We start from the raw sequence: 15,687 nt of genomic DNA, 5'->3' as shown, positions 1-15,687 counted from the left end.
TGAGCAATACAGTGCTGTACAACCATTCCAAAAAGCAGGTTGTATGTTTGTTTTCCTTTGCATAAGTTAGGTTTTGTTGTTTTATTCACACTTCTTATAGATACTGCTCATGATGTCAACAGGCCATTTCTGATAAAAAAAAAAAAGGTTTAGCAGAGAATCACTGCACACCATACCTTGGGCTCATTGTTGAGCCTGTGACTTTGGTTTCCAACAGCTTCCATCTACTGGGCAGTTACTGTAGCGTGGATTAGTTTGTTACTACTATTAGAAAGCACTCTTTTGGGATACACCATCATTTTGTACTGAAGTGCACAAGGACATTGGACTTCCAAGAGTGGGGGTTTAGTTTAGCTGAACAGAGGACGGGACTCATGCCCAATAAATGTTTAATAAAACCACACAATATAAGTTTAAACTAAAAATCTAGGAGTACAAGTGTCTATGAGCAGATCATACTTAAATTTACATTGACTTAATGGAGTAGTGTGCCCATATTGGAAGCACCTGTTGTGTTTTACAGAATCTTTAGATTATTTTAAATTAATCAACAACAGGAAAATACCTTACTTTACTGTTCTACGTAATGAGACAAAGTCAGATCCTTTGCTCAATCTACTTGAGACATTATCTGAAATGTTCAGTTTATAAATCTATCTCCACAGCCAAATATGCCACCTAATCCAAATTGCAGATCTTCACAATATTTTGTGCCTAAATAATATGGTCCACTGCTTTCTGGTAGAGCAATGTTCTGGACTCGATATTAAGATGGAATACCTCCTCCTTTGGTGAGGTTCTGGATAGTCAAAAAATTGACTCACTGCAATTCTATTAGGTGGTGGCTACCTTTCTAATGTTGTTTCCTTTATGGCCAGGGAGTAAAATGAACTTATTTGAGTGTTTATTTTTTGAGGTTAGAGTACACAAATCCATAAAAGCATATTGGCGGTGCATATTATAGAAGCGCCAATTAACGCGTTCCTTAGATTTGGAAACTCACAAATTATTGCTAGAAATCTGTTGAGATGTGCAAAGTGTAATGCTCAATGTTTTTTTAAATAAAAAAATATGAAAGGTATACGTTTGTCATCCATTTGCAACAGTGAGACACCATTCGTGTGCAGGACAGGAGTTGGACAGCTGGCATGTAGCCACAGTTCCCTGTTTGTGGGCAGAGCAGCCCTCTCCACCACACTTGTCCCTGCTGCTGGAGTCATCACCTATCACCCTGCTTCCCTTGTTGCCATTGCTTGAGCCCCTGGACCTCAGACCTCCCTCTCCATGTCCCCCACCCCATACCTCATATCTGCGCATGGATGAGCTGCAGCTGCATTCCTTTGGTATTCCTGTGGCAGGGTCAGCCGCAGACCGTGCAGGTAAATGTGATGGGGTGTTGGGTCGGGGTGTAGGGGAGTTCGACAGACAATGAAGAGGGAAAATGAAATAAATAATACATTTTCCCTCGTCGTTGTTGAAGTCCCCCCATTCGATCGCCCCAACGCTCTTAACTGCATGGGCGGCGGCTGGGCAGGACTCGTTTACAGGTTTACTGCTCCAGGAAATCCGGTCCTTTACAGGCTGCAAGGTTTTAGCTACATCTCGGATGAAGTCGGCTGAAGTGGGAAACATTAACTCAATGAATAGAGCTGAAGGTCCCAAATGTCTCAAATGTCAGATTTTCTGTTTAGGATATGCTAGCACACAACCTATTTCTGTAAGACTGGGGCTTTTTACTGTGTTCTGAATCGCAAACAGTGAAGGTTTTCTTACTTATAAGAAACTAGTTATCAGGTGAAAATGTAAAACATCAAAGAGGTGGGTTATTTAACTTCTTTTCTGCGGATGCCTACTTCCATAGCATAGAAAGGTTACAAACAATTCAGTTTTAGAGAACCTAAAGGTTTTCTTAATTTGTTGTCATTGATGACATATACCTCTTAAGGCTGTTTGTGTTTCAGGAACAATGCCACGTCACATACAGGATGCTCATTTATGCACCCCTGGTGCAATACAGCATTAACCATAGAACGTCATGCCTTAAGTGGCATTGGAATCAATTATACATTGTTATTGTTAAGCATGAAAATGTAGCCTTCCTTGGGTAAATAATTTTCCTTCACAAAAGAAATATGAAGCTACAGAACTAAACTGTGCTGTTAGTGTAAAAAATAAACAAAGGTAAGCTTGCTTGTTAGAAGGTAAGCATGCAATAAATTGTATCCAATACATATAAAACTGTATGTGTCTGCACACATTGTTTGGCATGCAGTTAAATAGAATATACAAATGTATGGGAAAGGTTATACATTAATTAGAATGGAACACATGTATATAAAAGACAGAGCTAAAAATACCACCACCTATCCCTGAAATCCATGAATCCTTTACACGTTTCGAGGAAGCACTTCCTGTGTTCACTTACTTTATGTCCCACGGATGATTACAGAACATTTCAATTGGTTTTCCACAACAGATTTGCACATAGGTCAACCCCTGTTAATAAGCATCACGCATCTGCATTCGACAGTATAATGAAGGAATCAAAGAGCCATGCATAATTGTCATGAACATGGAGCCCTTATCTAATATTCAGCATAATAACATTATACAAAATAGAGTGTATAAAATACTCTTCAACACTGAGTTCAGATGTCTCACTTTCTCCTGGTCCTGTCCCATTCATGCAAATTAAGACATTCAAATATGGACCCTGCCCTGTATCTTTAGGAATCTCCTAAATCCAAATTGCATATGGTATTGTTCAATGGAGAATCAATATCACACTTCTATTGTGTAGCAGAGATCAGCAGACAATTTCCACTTAGTCTAAGCCTTATTTAGGTATGTTTTCTCCACTCTTAAAAGGAACAGTGGATGGCAGAGCATACAATCAATCCATATGATTTTAACCTCCTCTTTCCGTACTGTGAAAGAGAAGACTGAACTTGGCTACTTGAAGGTGATCCATAATGTATCTGGACCAGTGCCAAAGCTTCATGCAGAACTGTGCCATGAGGCCCTTACGGGTGAGTAACCATGCTATATAAACCCCTGATTAATAGATTGATTTAAATAAATTATATCAATGGTGTCCAGGCATGAAAGGTATTATCAGTCATTCCCTGAAAAAGAGATCAACCAGTGAAAATATGATTCCTGACTAGGTTGGTGTTGCACCTCCTCCTCGCTGATAAAGTAGATGTTTGCTATTGCGTTGAGGATAATGATTGAACCATAATGCCAATGCACAAATCTGACAGCAGTATTTCTGGCCAACGTCAGTCAGGGACTATTTCTCAACTACTTGATGGCAATGCAAATGTTTCAAGAATGGGGAGGAAATGCACTTTCTTCACTACCATTCCTTCCTCAAGGACTTCCTGTGTTTGTGTCTCTACAGGAGAGAGATTGTTTCTATGAGTACTTGAAAGGGTGTTTACATTGTATTGCCTCAATACATAACCCGGTTAGTCCATAGTACAAGCATTTTCCTATTTTGTAATAACTTTGTCCCTGTTTCACAAATCTCAATAAAACTTTAGAAAAAATGCCATCCACTTTTAACTGACTCTACAAGCTTTTAGACAGCTTAGTCTAAAGTGAATTTGGTTACAAGAGAGGGCCCAAAAGGCACTTTGCAGATTTTAAGTCCAATATAGAAGTGATAACCAACACTTAAGAAACACAATATTGGACAGATCAACGCCAATTTTGGTACCAAGACAGAGACCAAAGAATTCTGGGTGCATTTGTGACTGGAACTAAATTTGTCCAGCACATTTTTAGATATTTTCCAAAACATTAGGTGCAAAGTCTGTATATAATGGACTATTGCAACAAGAGGAGTCAGAACAAGACCAGTCCAAAGACCATGCCCTATGCCAGAGTTTCTTGCTCATAGTCTAAAGCCATCGCTACTGGGTATCGGGGTCAGGAGAATTTAGTACAAGGCCTGGTCTTGACTACTGGTTACAGTCATCCACTGGGCCTGACTCAAAGCAGAGAGCTATGATGAAAAGGGAAGTGGCAATAGGTTATAGCTTAAACCACAGTCTGAGCAAAAAAGCATGCATAGCACAATTAAAGACCATGTCCAGAGGGCTCTGGTGTCAAGTTGATTGTGTGCAGGGCACAGCATGACCAAAGGCCCTTTATCTACAGCCCCCGTGTCACAGCAGAAGGTGTGCCCTGTGGACTTTGATGTTTTAAGGATGTGGAGAAAGATAAAAAATAAAGTTCACACCCTGCGCCTAGACCCTGTTATACTTGGCTGAATAATATGTTCTGTGGGCTTTGGAAAAAGAAGAATGCAATGAATTGTCACAAATATCAATAGCATTATTACATTATGAAAATCCATACATTCCCGGACATAAATGTCAGTGTGAAGGGTGACTGAATTACTTTTTAAAGTGCAGAGACAGCTGATATACGGGACATATGGTGAGCTATGCATTTATAATCAATCAATCCACTGCGCATTGCCTCACGAATGAAGATACATATGACACTACAAATTGTATCATTTATGATGCCACTAGTGATATCACATAGCACAACTCTTGGAATGATGAGAATCTGCAAATATGTGAACTGCTACAAAATCCCACTCCTTGTACTACTGCCATACATAACAGTCACTAAATTAACGCACTACCTAACCATTCAAAACATTACTTTCCACAGTCAAACAATAGCCCAACATTCTACTACCAACCACCTTACAATATGAATATTACAGTGAAACTTAAATATCAGTCTACATCTCTGGTAAAATTTTGACAACATGATCAGACATCACAGCAGTTAAAATGAATGCTAAGCCAATAATCAACCTTAGAAAGCACAATCATTTGGTCCTTAACACAATCTAAACAAAATGCTGGCCTCTCACTCACAAATCAAACCATTTTGTTTGTAGATGACCCACGATTTGCAAAATGGATTAAGAGAATGAGCCAATGAGGCTACCCATTCCCCTTATGTAATTCACTCTTCTCTAATTATGGATCTAGTCACTCCTCTCTCACAGAAACCACATCTGAATTAGTAAAAGAAGATGAACCTTAAACCAGTTCTGAAATAACCATTACTAGGAAAATGGTTTGAGAACATATTGGTCAATCAATAAGACCAATTCATCTCAAAATACAGACTAGTAACGCTATGTCAACTATGTTATAGGCTAATATTATAACTGTGGCATGCATGGTCATGGTAATGGACAATGCAGTGAATATAATTGACATGGGTGAAGCTCATGTCCTGGTGTGTGTGGATCTCTCAGTCCATCTTCATTGTTAGAACAGTAAAAGAAATGCTTTCAACTTTAGTGGAGCTTAGTAGTACTATTTTATATTCGTTCCGTCCAAGTAGGACCCTGAGGAACCTACAATTCTCTCGTATACTATGATTCACAGATGTGCTTTATTTCCAAATATGTTCAACGGCTACATGGAACTTTTGGAAAATCTTAAACCAGTCAGTGGAGTAGTCTTTATCAATATGCAGATAAAATATAGGAAAGCTTGGTAATGCCATCTCCTAGTGACTGGTAATCTCAAACCTGTGCTAAGAAAGCTAGAAAATTGGAAGATCCTTTCAAATTGATGATAAACCTATCAACCACTGAATTTCTGCTGCTCTATGCTTACGACAAACCAACAGAGTTACAGCAGAGGCTTGATGTGGCTGAACCTCTATGATTTATAAAAACAGTAATACCAAAAGCAACCATTCTTAAGGTTCACCCTTAATTCCCATTTATATCTAAGTGACTCTATCATTAATTTAACTGACCCTGCATAATATTAACTGCATCTACTGAAGAGCTCACGATTCCATGCAATGGTTTTGACCAAGTGTTCCTTGCATAAAAGTAGGAATGTTATACTGCTCAGCTTGATTGGTACATCTAATCCTTCATTAATAGATGTCTTACAAGTGACTGACAAACTTAAAAATAGAGCTAAAAAAGAACTATGAAGAAACATACATTCTGATTGCTCTCCACTGGATGCCACTGGAAATCAAAGGTAATTTTAAATCTTGCTGCATTGTTTATAACACATTAATCTCCCATAAGAATCGTACCCACATAGCAACTGAAATTATCTTTAAATGATCACACAGCAGGAGAAGCAAGACGTGACTTTTACTGGAAATTGAAATATTCCAAAAGCTGAGATGGCCAATCAAATATTTACCTACCATGCTCTCAAGTTATTGATCAAGTTATGATTGGTCCATAGCCTCACTTTATGCAGAAAAGAATTGACTTATTCAGAATGTACCTTATACTTAATTTTTAACTACCAGTGATCTTCATTTTTTAAAATATTGATATACACTACAAATGCATTGATAGATAAGTTAATTCTTAAATAATTACATTTGTACTGTTTTGTGTTGGAAAACTCTTTACTGCACTCAAGAAAGGCAAAAACCACACACTCACAAAAAAGTAAGAGCTAGTAACAGAATTAGACAAAATTTAACTTTTTTTATATCAAACCGCTTATGCCACATAAACTCAACACTGGTATACATTTATCTTATGGTATTTAGCTTGCAATATTTTACAAACATATTCACTAACATACAATTACAATGTACAACAAAATTATATTGCCACTTTCATGCTTATTCATATATTTGAGTACTTTTGTGTAATGTTGTCTTTAGTTTCAAGAACATATAAAAGATCACCACTGAATACCCAAACCTGAAATAATACAAAATGTTCAAAATAGAAAAAGTTACCTAAAGTAAGTTTGTAAATCTTGCTTGTTTAAGTCTGCATTTGTTACAAACTCTTTCAGAAAAGTTTAATGTGAGAGCTAAGTAGGTGTGGTCACTAAGAAAAGCACAAAATGCTGATACCTATTCTCCAGGTTTCATATACACTTACATCCTCTCCAAGTCCAATTCCCTAGAAACACATTTGATGAATGGAAGATGACTTAATGAACAACTAACATCAGAGTTCCTACAGATGAGTAACATTTCTTTTTCTGATATAAGACTCTCTTTTTTTCCAATTCTTATCGTTGAGATTACCAAGCATAGAAATTGTGAATGAAGTTGAGTGCATTTGCCAAACTTCAAGCATCGCAAAACTTGTAGAGAGTCCTGTGAAAAGGTTTCAAAGGACTCCCTCCAAAAAATTGAAGAGCTGCTCACAACTTTGAGTCTTTGCACATATCATGAAGGTTGGGCCATGCAACAACACTGCATATCTTGAAGAAAGAAGTTTCAAGGAATCCAAACAGGCGTTGTCTCAGCGGTGCATGTTTGAATTCCTGTAAGAAACATGGATGCATGTATCCTGAAGAAATGTGCAATACATGGCACAATGCAATGAAATTGATTCCACAAATCCTTCTAAATCAATATGGCATGCGTATAGTGTGCTCATCTTTGAGCCCCACAGAACATAGGAAAACCACAGTGCACAATTTTCCATCATTAAGACTCACTAAAGCTAGGGCAGAAGACAGAGAATGGAATCCCCTAGTGACATAGACATATAACGTTAATGTTGCAATTATTGATGGATGAGTATGGGGTATTATTTAGACTTTGTGAAGCAAACTTAAAGTATCTTACCAAATACCATTTGCTCCTCAATTAAGGGGTGGTAAAAAAAGTTTTACTCAGGCAGATGACGAAGTATTAACATTCAAAATACATTCTTTAACCTTATATTGCAAAAATGTTTGAGGGACTAGTCAAATCTGCAGAGCTCAGCTGTCATCATGGAGACAATCTGGGGATGGTGGAGCAAACCAATATCCATTAAAACTTGAATATCTTCCACCAGGTTAATCAATCAGCTTCATGGCTAGAATGAGCCTAACCCTTTAAGCTAGGCCCATTTAGAGTCGGTCCTAAAGATCAATAAACAGGGTCAGATTTTAGGATTAACAGTAAATAAAAGAACTACATTTCAATCTATGTCTTTTAAATAGTATCTTCTGTAGGTATATTGAAAATCAGGCTGGGATCTGGCCCTCTGGAGACTATACCTGCACTCCAAATTTAGGACATACTTATGCGGACTCTGTCTTCATGTGTAACATTGGACAAAGGATCCTGGGTAATGGCTATATAACTAAACTCTGAGCAGCACATAATGGAGGGTTGGGGGGGCATGACGAAGAAAGAGTTGCTTCTAGGAAGGAGGTCCTCCTGAAATAGAGACATGAACGAAGAAGAGCAGAATATGTTACCTACCACGTTGACATTACTTATGCCTCAATTGATCATAAAAGTGCATTTCATTTTTCCCATCAAATTTCTGACCTGCAGTGCTACAGAGATTCACTGACAGTCATCTCCAGCACCTCTTATACTACAGGATTGGTGCTTAGCACCAGGCATAGAAGTAGGACACACTCACTTGGTCGACTAAATCTGTTCTTGCTGGAGAAACCCCAAACCACAACAAACTGAAGTGTGGGAGAAGTCTGTATGGATAACTTCTCTTGTTTGTGAAGAACCCTAAAACCTGCCCCAGTAAGGGAGAGAATGGCCTCATCATAGAGATCTATAACATTGCTCCCTGCTTTATGAATTAGGGTCCTAACAATGTGTGCTAGGTCCAATGATCGCTACTCAAAAACTGATTGTTTAGCTTCAATCTTCATGGACCATCATTATTTCAATAGAAAGAATTTGATTATCTTCAGGTACTTGTCCCACATCCACATCTGTATCCGGGTAGGACCTGCATAGCATTCTCCTGGTAGAGCATATTTGTCTCTAAGGTTCAAGTAAAACCACCAGCTTCAATTGTCAAAGGCCTTAGTATTTTTATGGATGGAATTGAAAGCTGAAAGACCCACACTATTGAGCACCCAATCACAAGAGACATTTACTCTGCTTGTGTTGCAGTGCACAAACAATATCATCGACAGGGTACATGTCCCTAAGTCAATACACATTACATTTCATCCACCTTTAAAATAGCTGACTCTATGTTTTTTCTGATTACCACATAGTGAGTAAAGGACAGATGATGTGGCCTTTGCATTTCATTGGGTCTTGTCCATTGAAGTCTACAGGCTTTATGGCTTTAGAAAGCAGCAAGGTTAACATATATGTGGGGTGATTAATATATCTCTTAGTCAGAGGTTTATAGCTGGTATGCCAATATACTTTTACATGGGATTACAGAGAGTCAGTGCCAGGCCCTGTTAAATGCAATTCTTCCAACTCACAAGGAATGGGATCCATGGGCTTAGACATGATTCTGTATTCTATAAAAAAATTGTCAAAACATTAAAAATCTGAAACGAAGGGCCAAAACATCATTAGTACATTAAGAAGTGTTGTATGGTTTCTAATTTTCAGTAGGAACTGTTCATTTGTAAGTCAACATAAACATTGGGATAGTGCCAGACTGTTTCTGTGCACCCCCCAGGATATGTCGCCTATAGACCTGCTAGCTCACTGTGCCACCATACATACCACTAAAACCTGTCAAGGTAACATATGCTTTGGGCAAACTCAGAACATGACAACCCAGACTCCCCCAGAAATCTTGGCAACAGATCTAGAACTCTTTCGCTCAGTCACTCGTACACTCTCAGAGAGATATACTGAAAAGGGGCATTTTCAGTATGTATTGAACTATTGTGATTCTTGTATAGAATATATATACTGCAATGATTAATAGACAGACAAAAGTGAATAGCAATATAAGGACAGTGAAAAGAATGGACAATTCCACCATCGTGCTAAAACAGTGTATATATGCTGGCATATAAGTGCTGGGTATAGGGTACCCCTACTATGCGTTCCCTAACCTACTTGCCAAGGGTGGGTGTTCTGTCAAGAATCCCCTACTGGATGATCTAAATCCCCATTACCTGAAAGCCAGGTATATAGATGTTGGTCACAAGTTGAACATCCCTCCTCACAGAGGGTATACTTGAATCAGCTGAGCTGTGATGCCGGCAATAGCGAGGGCCTTGCAATCACAGCAGAGTGCTCTTCTAATTTGGGCACGGTAGAATGTGGGTATTTATAACAACAACATTCATGCCTCTGTGTCGAGGCTTCAGCCAAGCTGACATTGTTTATTTTCTTTATGATAGTGCCATCACCTTATAGACGAATGATAAACAACGACATTTGCAAAATGTATGTTCAAGCCTTGTACCGACCTTTCAAGGTGTCGTGATAGTGTACTAACAAAGTGGTATTGTAAGCAATGTGGTTTCCGAGAAATTAATACTCACACAAACAAATGTGTGTTAAACGTCTTTGTGTGGAAAAAGATGGCAACTTCAGAAATGCGTGCATGTAAAACGGCAGTATTTCTTCCTGGGCATAACCTAGCCACATGACAGCAGGAGTTGCTAAGCGATGCTTTCAGTTATAGTGGTAGGAGAAGGAGAATCCAGTCAAGCAGAAAAGAGCACCAGCAAAGAAAAGGATCCTGTGTGACTCAAACAAATCTCCCATCTAGGGGATTGTAAGACTCTGGGCAGAGGTGAGAACTACCACCATGGACCATGGACTGCTGAATAATATTAAACATTACTGCAGATAAAACATTCAAGGCTTTCAAATCTGTCTGTGCTGCAAGAAGATGGTATAAGGGTTAAGAATGGAACTTTTGGCCTCAATGAAAGAACCACTTGAGAGGCAGTGTCTTATCCCACATCAGCAAAGGAAGAGCTCAGAGTTGGGGTGTATTATTTGAACTTTCACTGCACTTTCCAATTTTGTTATATCCTTTGCTTGTTCTCTTTTGGTGAGGATAGAGAAAAGTCATATATGAGTACTAAATTAAAAACTGCCAGTGGCAGTATCACTAGGGACCTGAATTCCATTCCTATGCACCACAGTAAATTACTTTTAAGGAGTGGCCTGCCAGAGGTCTTGCCTCCTTTCCTCATGACTGGAGCAGAAGTTGAATCAAAGCTTGAATCTCAAAATACTGTTGGACGGGAGAATAAAAAAAGTGCCTAGGCAGAGGCTTGGTCAACCATCATCTGAAGAGGGGCAAAGGGAAGGTTCCTGAGGAGGTTAAATGCCATAATCTATCCATGTTCCTTGAAGTGTTGTCACAGGAGGTGAGTTCACCCCCAGGACAATGTCTTTTGTGTGAGAGATTTATTTGTACTGGCATGGATCTCCACAGGAACTGTATCTAGAGTGACACCTAGATGGCATTACGTGTGGGTCTGGATCACCATATTGACATTGGGTCAATTTCTAGTATTGTATGCCTTCAACCACGCATAGCCTTCCACGATCTAACCCACGATGAAATCTACTGTCACTATTGAGAGTTTCCAACTTCCTCCATCATGAAGTGGAAATTATTCCTCGGGGACCAGCTTTAGGGCCTGATTTACATTTTGGCAGACAGGATTCTCTGTCACAAATGTGACGAATATCACTGTATTACAAGTGCCATAGGATATAATGCATGTGTATTATCGTGGACGGGATATCCGTCACGTTTGCAGCAGAGTATCATGTACGCTGAACAATAAATCAGGCCCTTAGTTCTCAGAACCTGAGATGACACAGGCTTGTCCCATGCCACTATTGTAAGCAGCAGACTAATGAAATGTATAGATACAACCAAGAAGGGGCTCCACATTGTTTATTGACCATAAGGCCAGCTGTGCATGGCACAGACGAGTTTATTGATGCTGTAAAAGAATGTATGAAGAGGAAAAACTCATCTTTCACACTCAAAAAAATAAATAATACTAATACTAATAGGAACACAGCCACTAACAAAATTCAGCAGTGTTAGTTCCATGTACAAATTGCTGAGAACAAAAATATAAGAATGAGAGCCGCATAATGCGTGGAATGTAATTGGGAGTAGTTAAAGTTCTGCATAATGCATTCTCTGACTTCACGCTTTTCCAAGCGGTCTGGCACATTTTGTAAGCAAGTCACAAGATAGGAGAGGAATCCCAAACATATGACAATGCAAAAGCACCCAACCTAAAGTCATGGCTGTCACGTTTGTCACACAATGTTGATTTTTAATCTGCATTTGTGAAATTATTTTCCAAACGTCTGATACACAAAATGATGTCACCTGGAGTGGTAGTGTATGTTACTAGGTGAATCTGCACTTCCAAAAAGTGGAAAGAGGTGACATGGGCATGTTCCTTTCATTAAAAAATATATATATATATCACATTCATCTTTTAAAAGAACCTAAGGCAGATAGCATATAGAAAACACTAAACAGTACAGTTAACAGGATTAATTAAACATGCAAGAGACACAAAGACAGAAAACGTTAAAACAGTTGTGTGAGACAAAAGTATCAGAGAAAGGTAATATGCATGCAGAATGTACAAACCGTGTCTTTAGGGTGGCCCAATAAGTAGAAATATGGGGACCCCAGCTTGTCACTTTTCATGCACATGGAGAGACTGGAAGAGGGTACCATTCCTAAAGGAAGGGGAGGAACAGCCTAGGACCAATCATTAGAATTAACAGAACCAGTGACATAAGCAAGATATGCAACCATTGTTAGAGCAGAGACATTTTAGTGTGTTAAAACAGCTGGGTAAGAACTTTGTGTAAAACAGTAAACTCAGTTTATACACAGCTAATCTTCAAAGACATGCAGAAAGTTAAGAGATGAGAGAACAATTGGAATAGTGCATGCCCCTCTCAAAAACATTGGATTGACTTGTACACTTAAGCTGCAATACATGTCAGTATCAGAGCAGACTTCACAATCCTAAAACTAATCTCTAATAGATTTGGTTTAATTTATTTCCCTTACGTCTTTGGGCTTTACCTTTCTAAAATTTTAAATATGTCTTTGAAGAAAGTGCAGTCTCCAAAGTGTTGGCCTATGAATAACTTGCACCATCAATAAAGAAAAGCAAACTCGCAAAAAGTAATGTGTGTTTTGACAAGAACTTGTGGGTGTATAAACATAAAAGTCCATGGGTATGAAGCTACAAGAAAATGACAAACTAAACAAACCAACACAGGTAGACAGTGGAACTCAAAGAACCTGAATAGAAATATACTAAAGCCAAGTAAAGAAGTCCTCAAAAAGAGGACATAATCCCATCACCCACCGAGGTGGCATGCTTCATCATATGGGATCTCCTCTCAACCAAACCTAGTTTGGCTGAGGAGCTACTACTCCCAATGTACAACTAAAGGAGGAGCTCGCGGATGTTTTAATCTACGCTGATGGAAAGGGATCTCCTAAAGATCGATGAGGCTAGCCTAAGTCAGGTGAAGACCTAAAGTGCAGTGTAGAAATAAGTGATTTAAAATTGACTACAGGAACATCAAAAGTTTTTTAATGAGGGATATCCCTGTGTCAATATTAAAAGCAGAGTAGTGGCGCAGCCTGGCCAATTCACCAAACGCGCTTACAATGAACCAAAAAACGTTTTTTTGGTTCTTTACTTGGCTTTAGTATATTTCTATTCAGGTTCTTTGAGTTCCACTGTCTACCTGTGTTGGTTTGTTTAGTTTTTCGTTTTCTTGTAGCTTCATACCCCTGGACTTTTATGTTTATACATTACTTAGTAGGGGGACTGGTCCAGGCTGGTTGTGTGATCCCTCAGACCCTCCTGTTTACTGGTTTTTTAGAAGAACTTGTGGGTGTCAAGGTGAAAATATGGCAGGGAATACCCATTTGTAGGGTGCAACAACATTAAGGACTAATGGCACATCTAAATGAACCAATCTGTGACCCTTTGTGACAGGCTAAAACTAATTTATGCATACGCATTTAGCCATATCAGCTTTTTATCTAACTTAGAGGTGCCCACATATAATCTGCAAGGGCTGAAGACATTTCAAATTTTCAGGATATTTACATGTAACATATTTACATGGAAGGAATATAGACAAAAATAATTTAACATACTTAGTGGTTAATCCTGTCACTATCTCTCATTGATCGCGCCCTCACTGACCAACATTGGTGACCCTGCATTAGAACTCCCAGACTCTAGAGTGAGTGGCTTCCAAACAGGCAGTCAAATTAAGATTGTGGACTTAAGAGGATCTTTTTGACGTTTTTTAAGTTTTGAGGACTTGCAAGCAGCCCAAGCATCAGACTGAGCTGCTTTCTTATGTGCATCAAAGTGGCACTGCCATTGAGTACTAATGTATTTGCTAGGTTTTAGGGCAATCTTGCATTTTTTAACTGAACTCTCAATTTAAGTTGACCAATAATATGAGGTTGTGAAGCTGGGCCCTGTGTCAGTTATTCTGTCTGGTAAAACCACGTCATTTACCATGCATTTTGAGGATTTGAACTATGATGGGGCTGAACATGTGAGCCATAGAATTTGTCGGCCCTTTTTTTAACATGATTTTTTAGTGTTAGGCATTTCCGGCATTCACCAGGTTGAAAGTGAGGACAGGATACCATTCGGTTTAACAGGAAAGGCTTCCACTCCCAGTAATAGTTGTAATTTCGGGAGGTTGTGGTTACACAAAAAACATGTGGAATTACCACTCTGCACACTTCAGAATGAGGCCTAAGTGAGGCATGCAGGATTTGATAGACAATTTCGACGTGAGTTATTTCACTGTGTGGGCCTCATTTACCATCTCCTGAAGCTCTTGGACTCCAGATATCACAGAGGGTGTCTCTCACATAACCGAGGAAAGAAATGCTAGCCAAGCATTTTATATTACAATAATGGGCGGTAATGGCATCAGATCAGTGCTTAATTTGTGCCGGTGGTTTCTGGTGCTCGACGCAGGCACTTTATTGTCAATACAGGCGCTTGTGACAGTCTGCCACAAGGTGGCAGTGTCTGGCTAATTTAGAAATGATCACAACAACAGTTAATTATTAATTCAATATACATTAAAAGGCTATTACCTGCTACGCAAGCCATTCTTACAGCTGTGGTGGCCTTGAATAATCCAAACTGTCATCTTGTAACAGTGCTATAGTCAGCTGTTGTATTGTTACTATCATAGGCAGCATAACAAGGGCAATGTGTGGTGCAAGCTGCAGTGGTCTCCTGGACACAGCCTGGCACTTACAAATGAAGCACTGCATCCCATAAGCTTCACCAGGAGTTCTAGGTCCAACACCTTGTGATCAATTCTGTGGCTCCTAGGTCTACTTAATATCTTTGTATGTTATTTATTGATTAAACCACTGCTGCCTCTGAATTGTTGTGGCAAGTGATGCGTGCTGGGACCACTTGTGAAATCATTGAAGTGAGGGTCTAAAGCGCCTGTGATTTCCCTTCTTTTCATGTCATCAAGGGCATAGGATGTCACATTCCTTCACCCTAACATTCCTGGTTCAAAGTAACCAATGTTCTCAAATTGTAGGCGATCTGAGGGTGATGGGCCTCTCTGGTGCACCAACTATAATAAACGGGCTGGAGAAGTGTGCTTATAGTGCATCCGATGTATCTGTTAGGCTCGTATGCTCAACTGCATACTGTAACACCAGTTGTGTGTCTCTGAATATTTCCTTTAAGTGCCTCCTATTCAACACGGAGTGTCGGTTTCTTATTTTTACACTGGAATCCCTGACCTTGCAAGTCTCACGGATTGCTCCTACTCATCTGTGATCCTGACTCTTAGGCAATTTGTCAGTCCAAGACTGGCTCAGAGGCAGCTGTGACTGCGTGAGGTTTATGCTTAATGATTGTATCGGTTCTTTACCAGACCTTTAACCTAGGTTTTTACATA

General features: G+C 39.2%; 1 protein-coding gene across 11 annotated transcripts in view; it reads right to left on the bottom strand.

The window, feature by feature from the left end:
* MAGI2 (membrane associated guanylate kinase, WW and PDZ domain containing 2) overlaps window positions 1–15,687 on the bottom strand; it is a 2,464,469-nt gene that overhangs the window by 50,325 nt on the left and 2,398,457 nt on the right. For 3 of the 11 annotated variants that reach the window (XM_085654039.1, XM_085654041.1, XM_085654040.1), the window contains one exon: window positions 12,347–12,438. The exons of 7 other annotated variants lie outside the window; for them this stretch is intronic. In XM_085654039.1, coding sequence (XP_085510165.1) covers window positions 12,347–12,438 — 92 coding nt within the window. Of the gene's footprint in view, window positions 1–12,346; window positions 12,461–15,687 lie in introns of all 11 variants that reach the window. One more of the 11 variants, XM_085654042.1, reaches the window with a different exon arrangement.

Source organism: Triturus cristatus, chromosome 4_1 (genome assembly GCF_964204655.1).
Source record: "Triturus cristatus chromosome 4_1, aTriCri1.1, whole genome shotgun sequence".
NCBI classification, from domain to species: domain Eukaryota; kingdom Metazoa; phylum Chordata; class Amphibia; order Caudata; family Salamandridae; genus Triturus; species Triturus cristatus.
The sequence above is the reverse complement of the archived record's forward strand: the minus strand, read 5'-3'. Positions and strand labels throughout refer to the sequence as shown.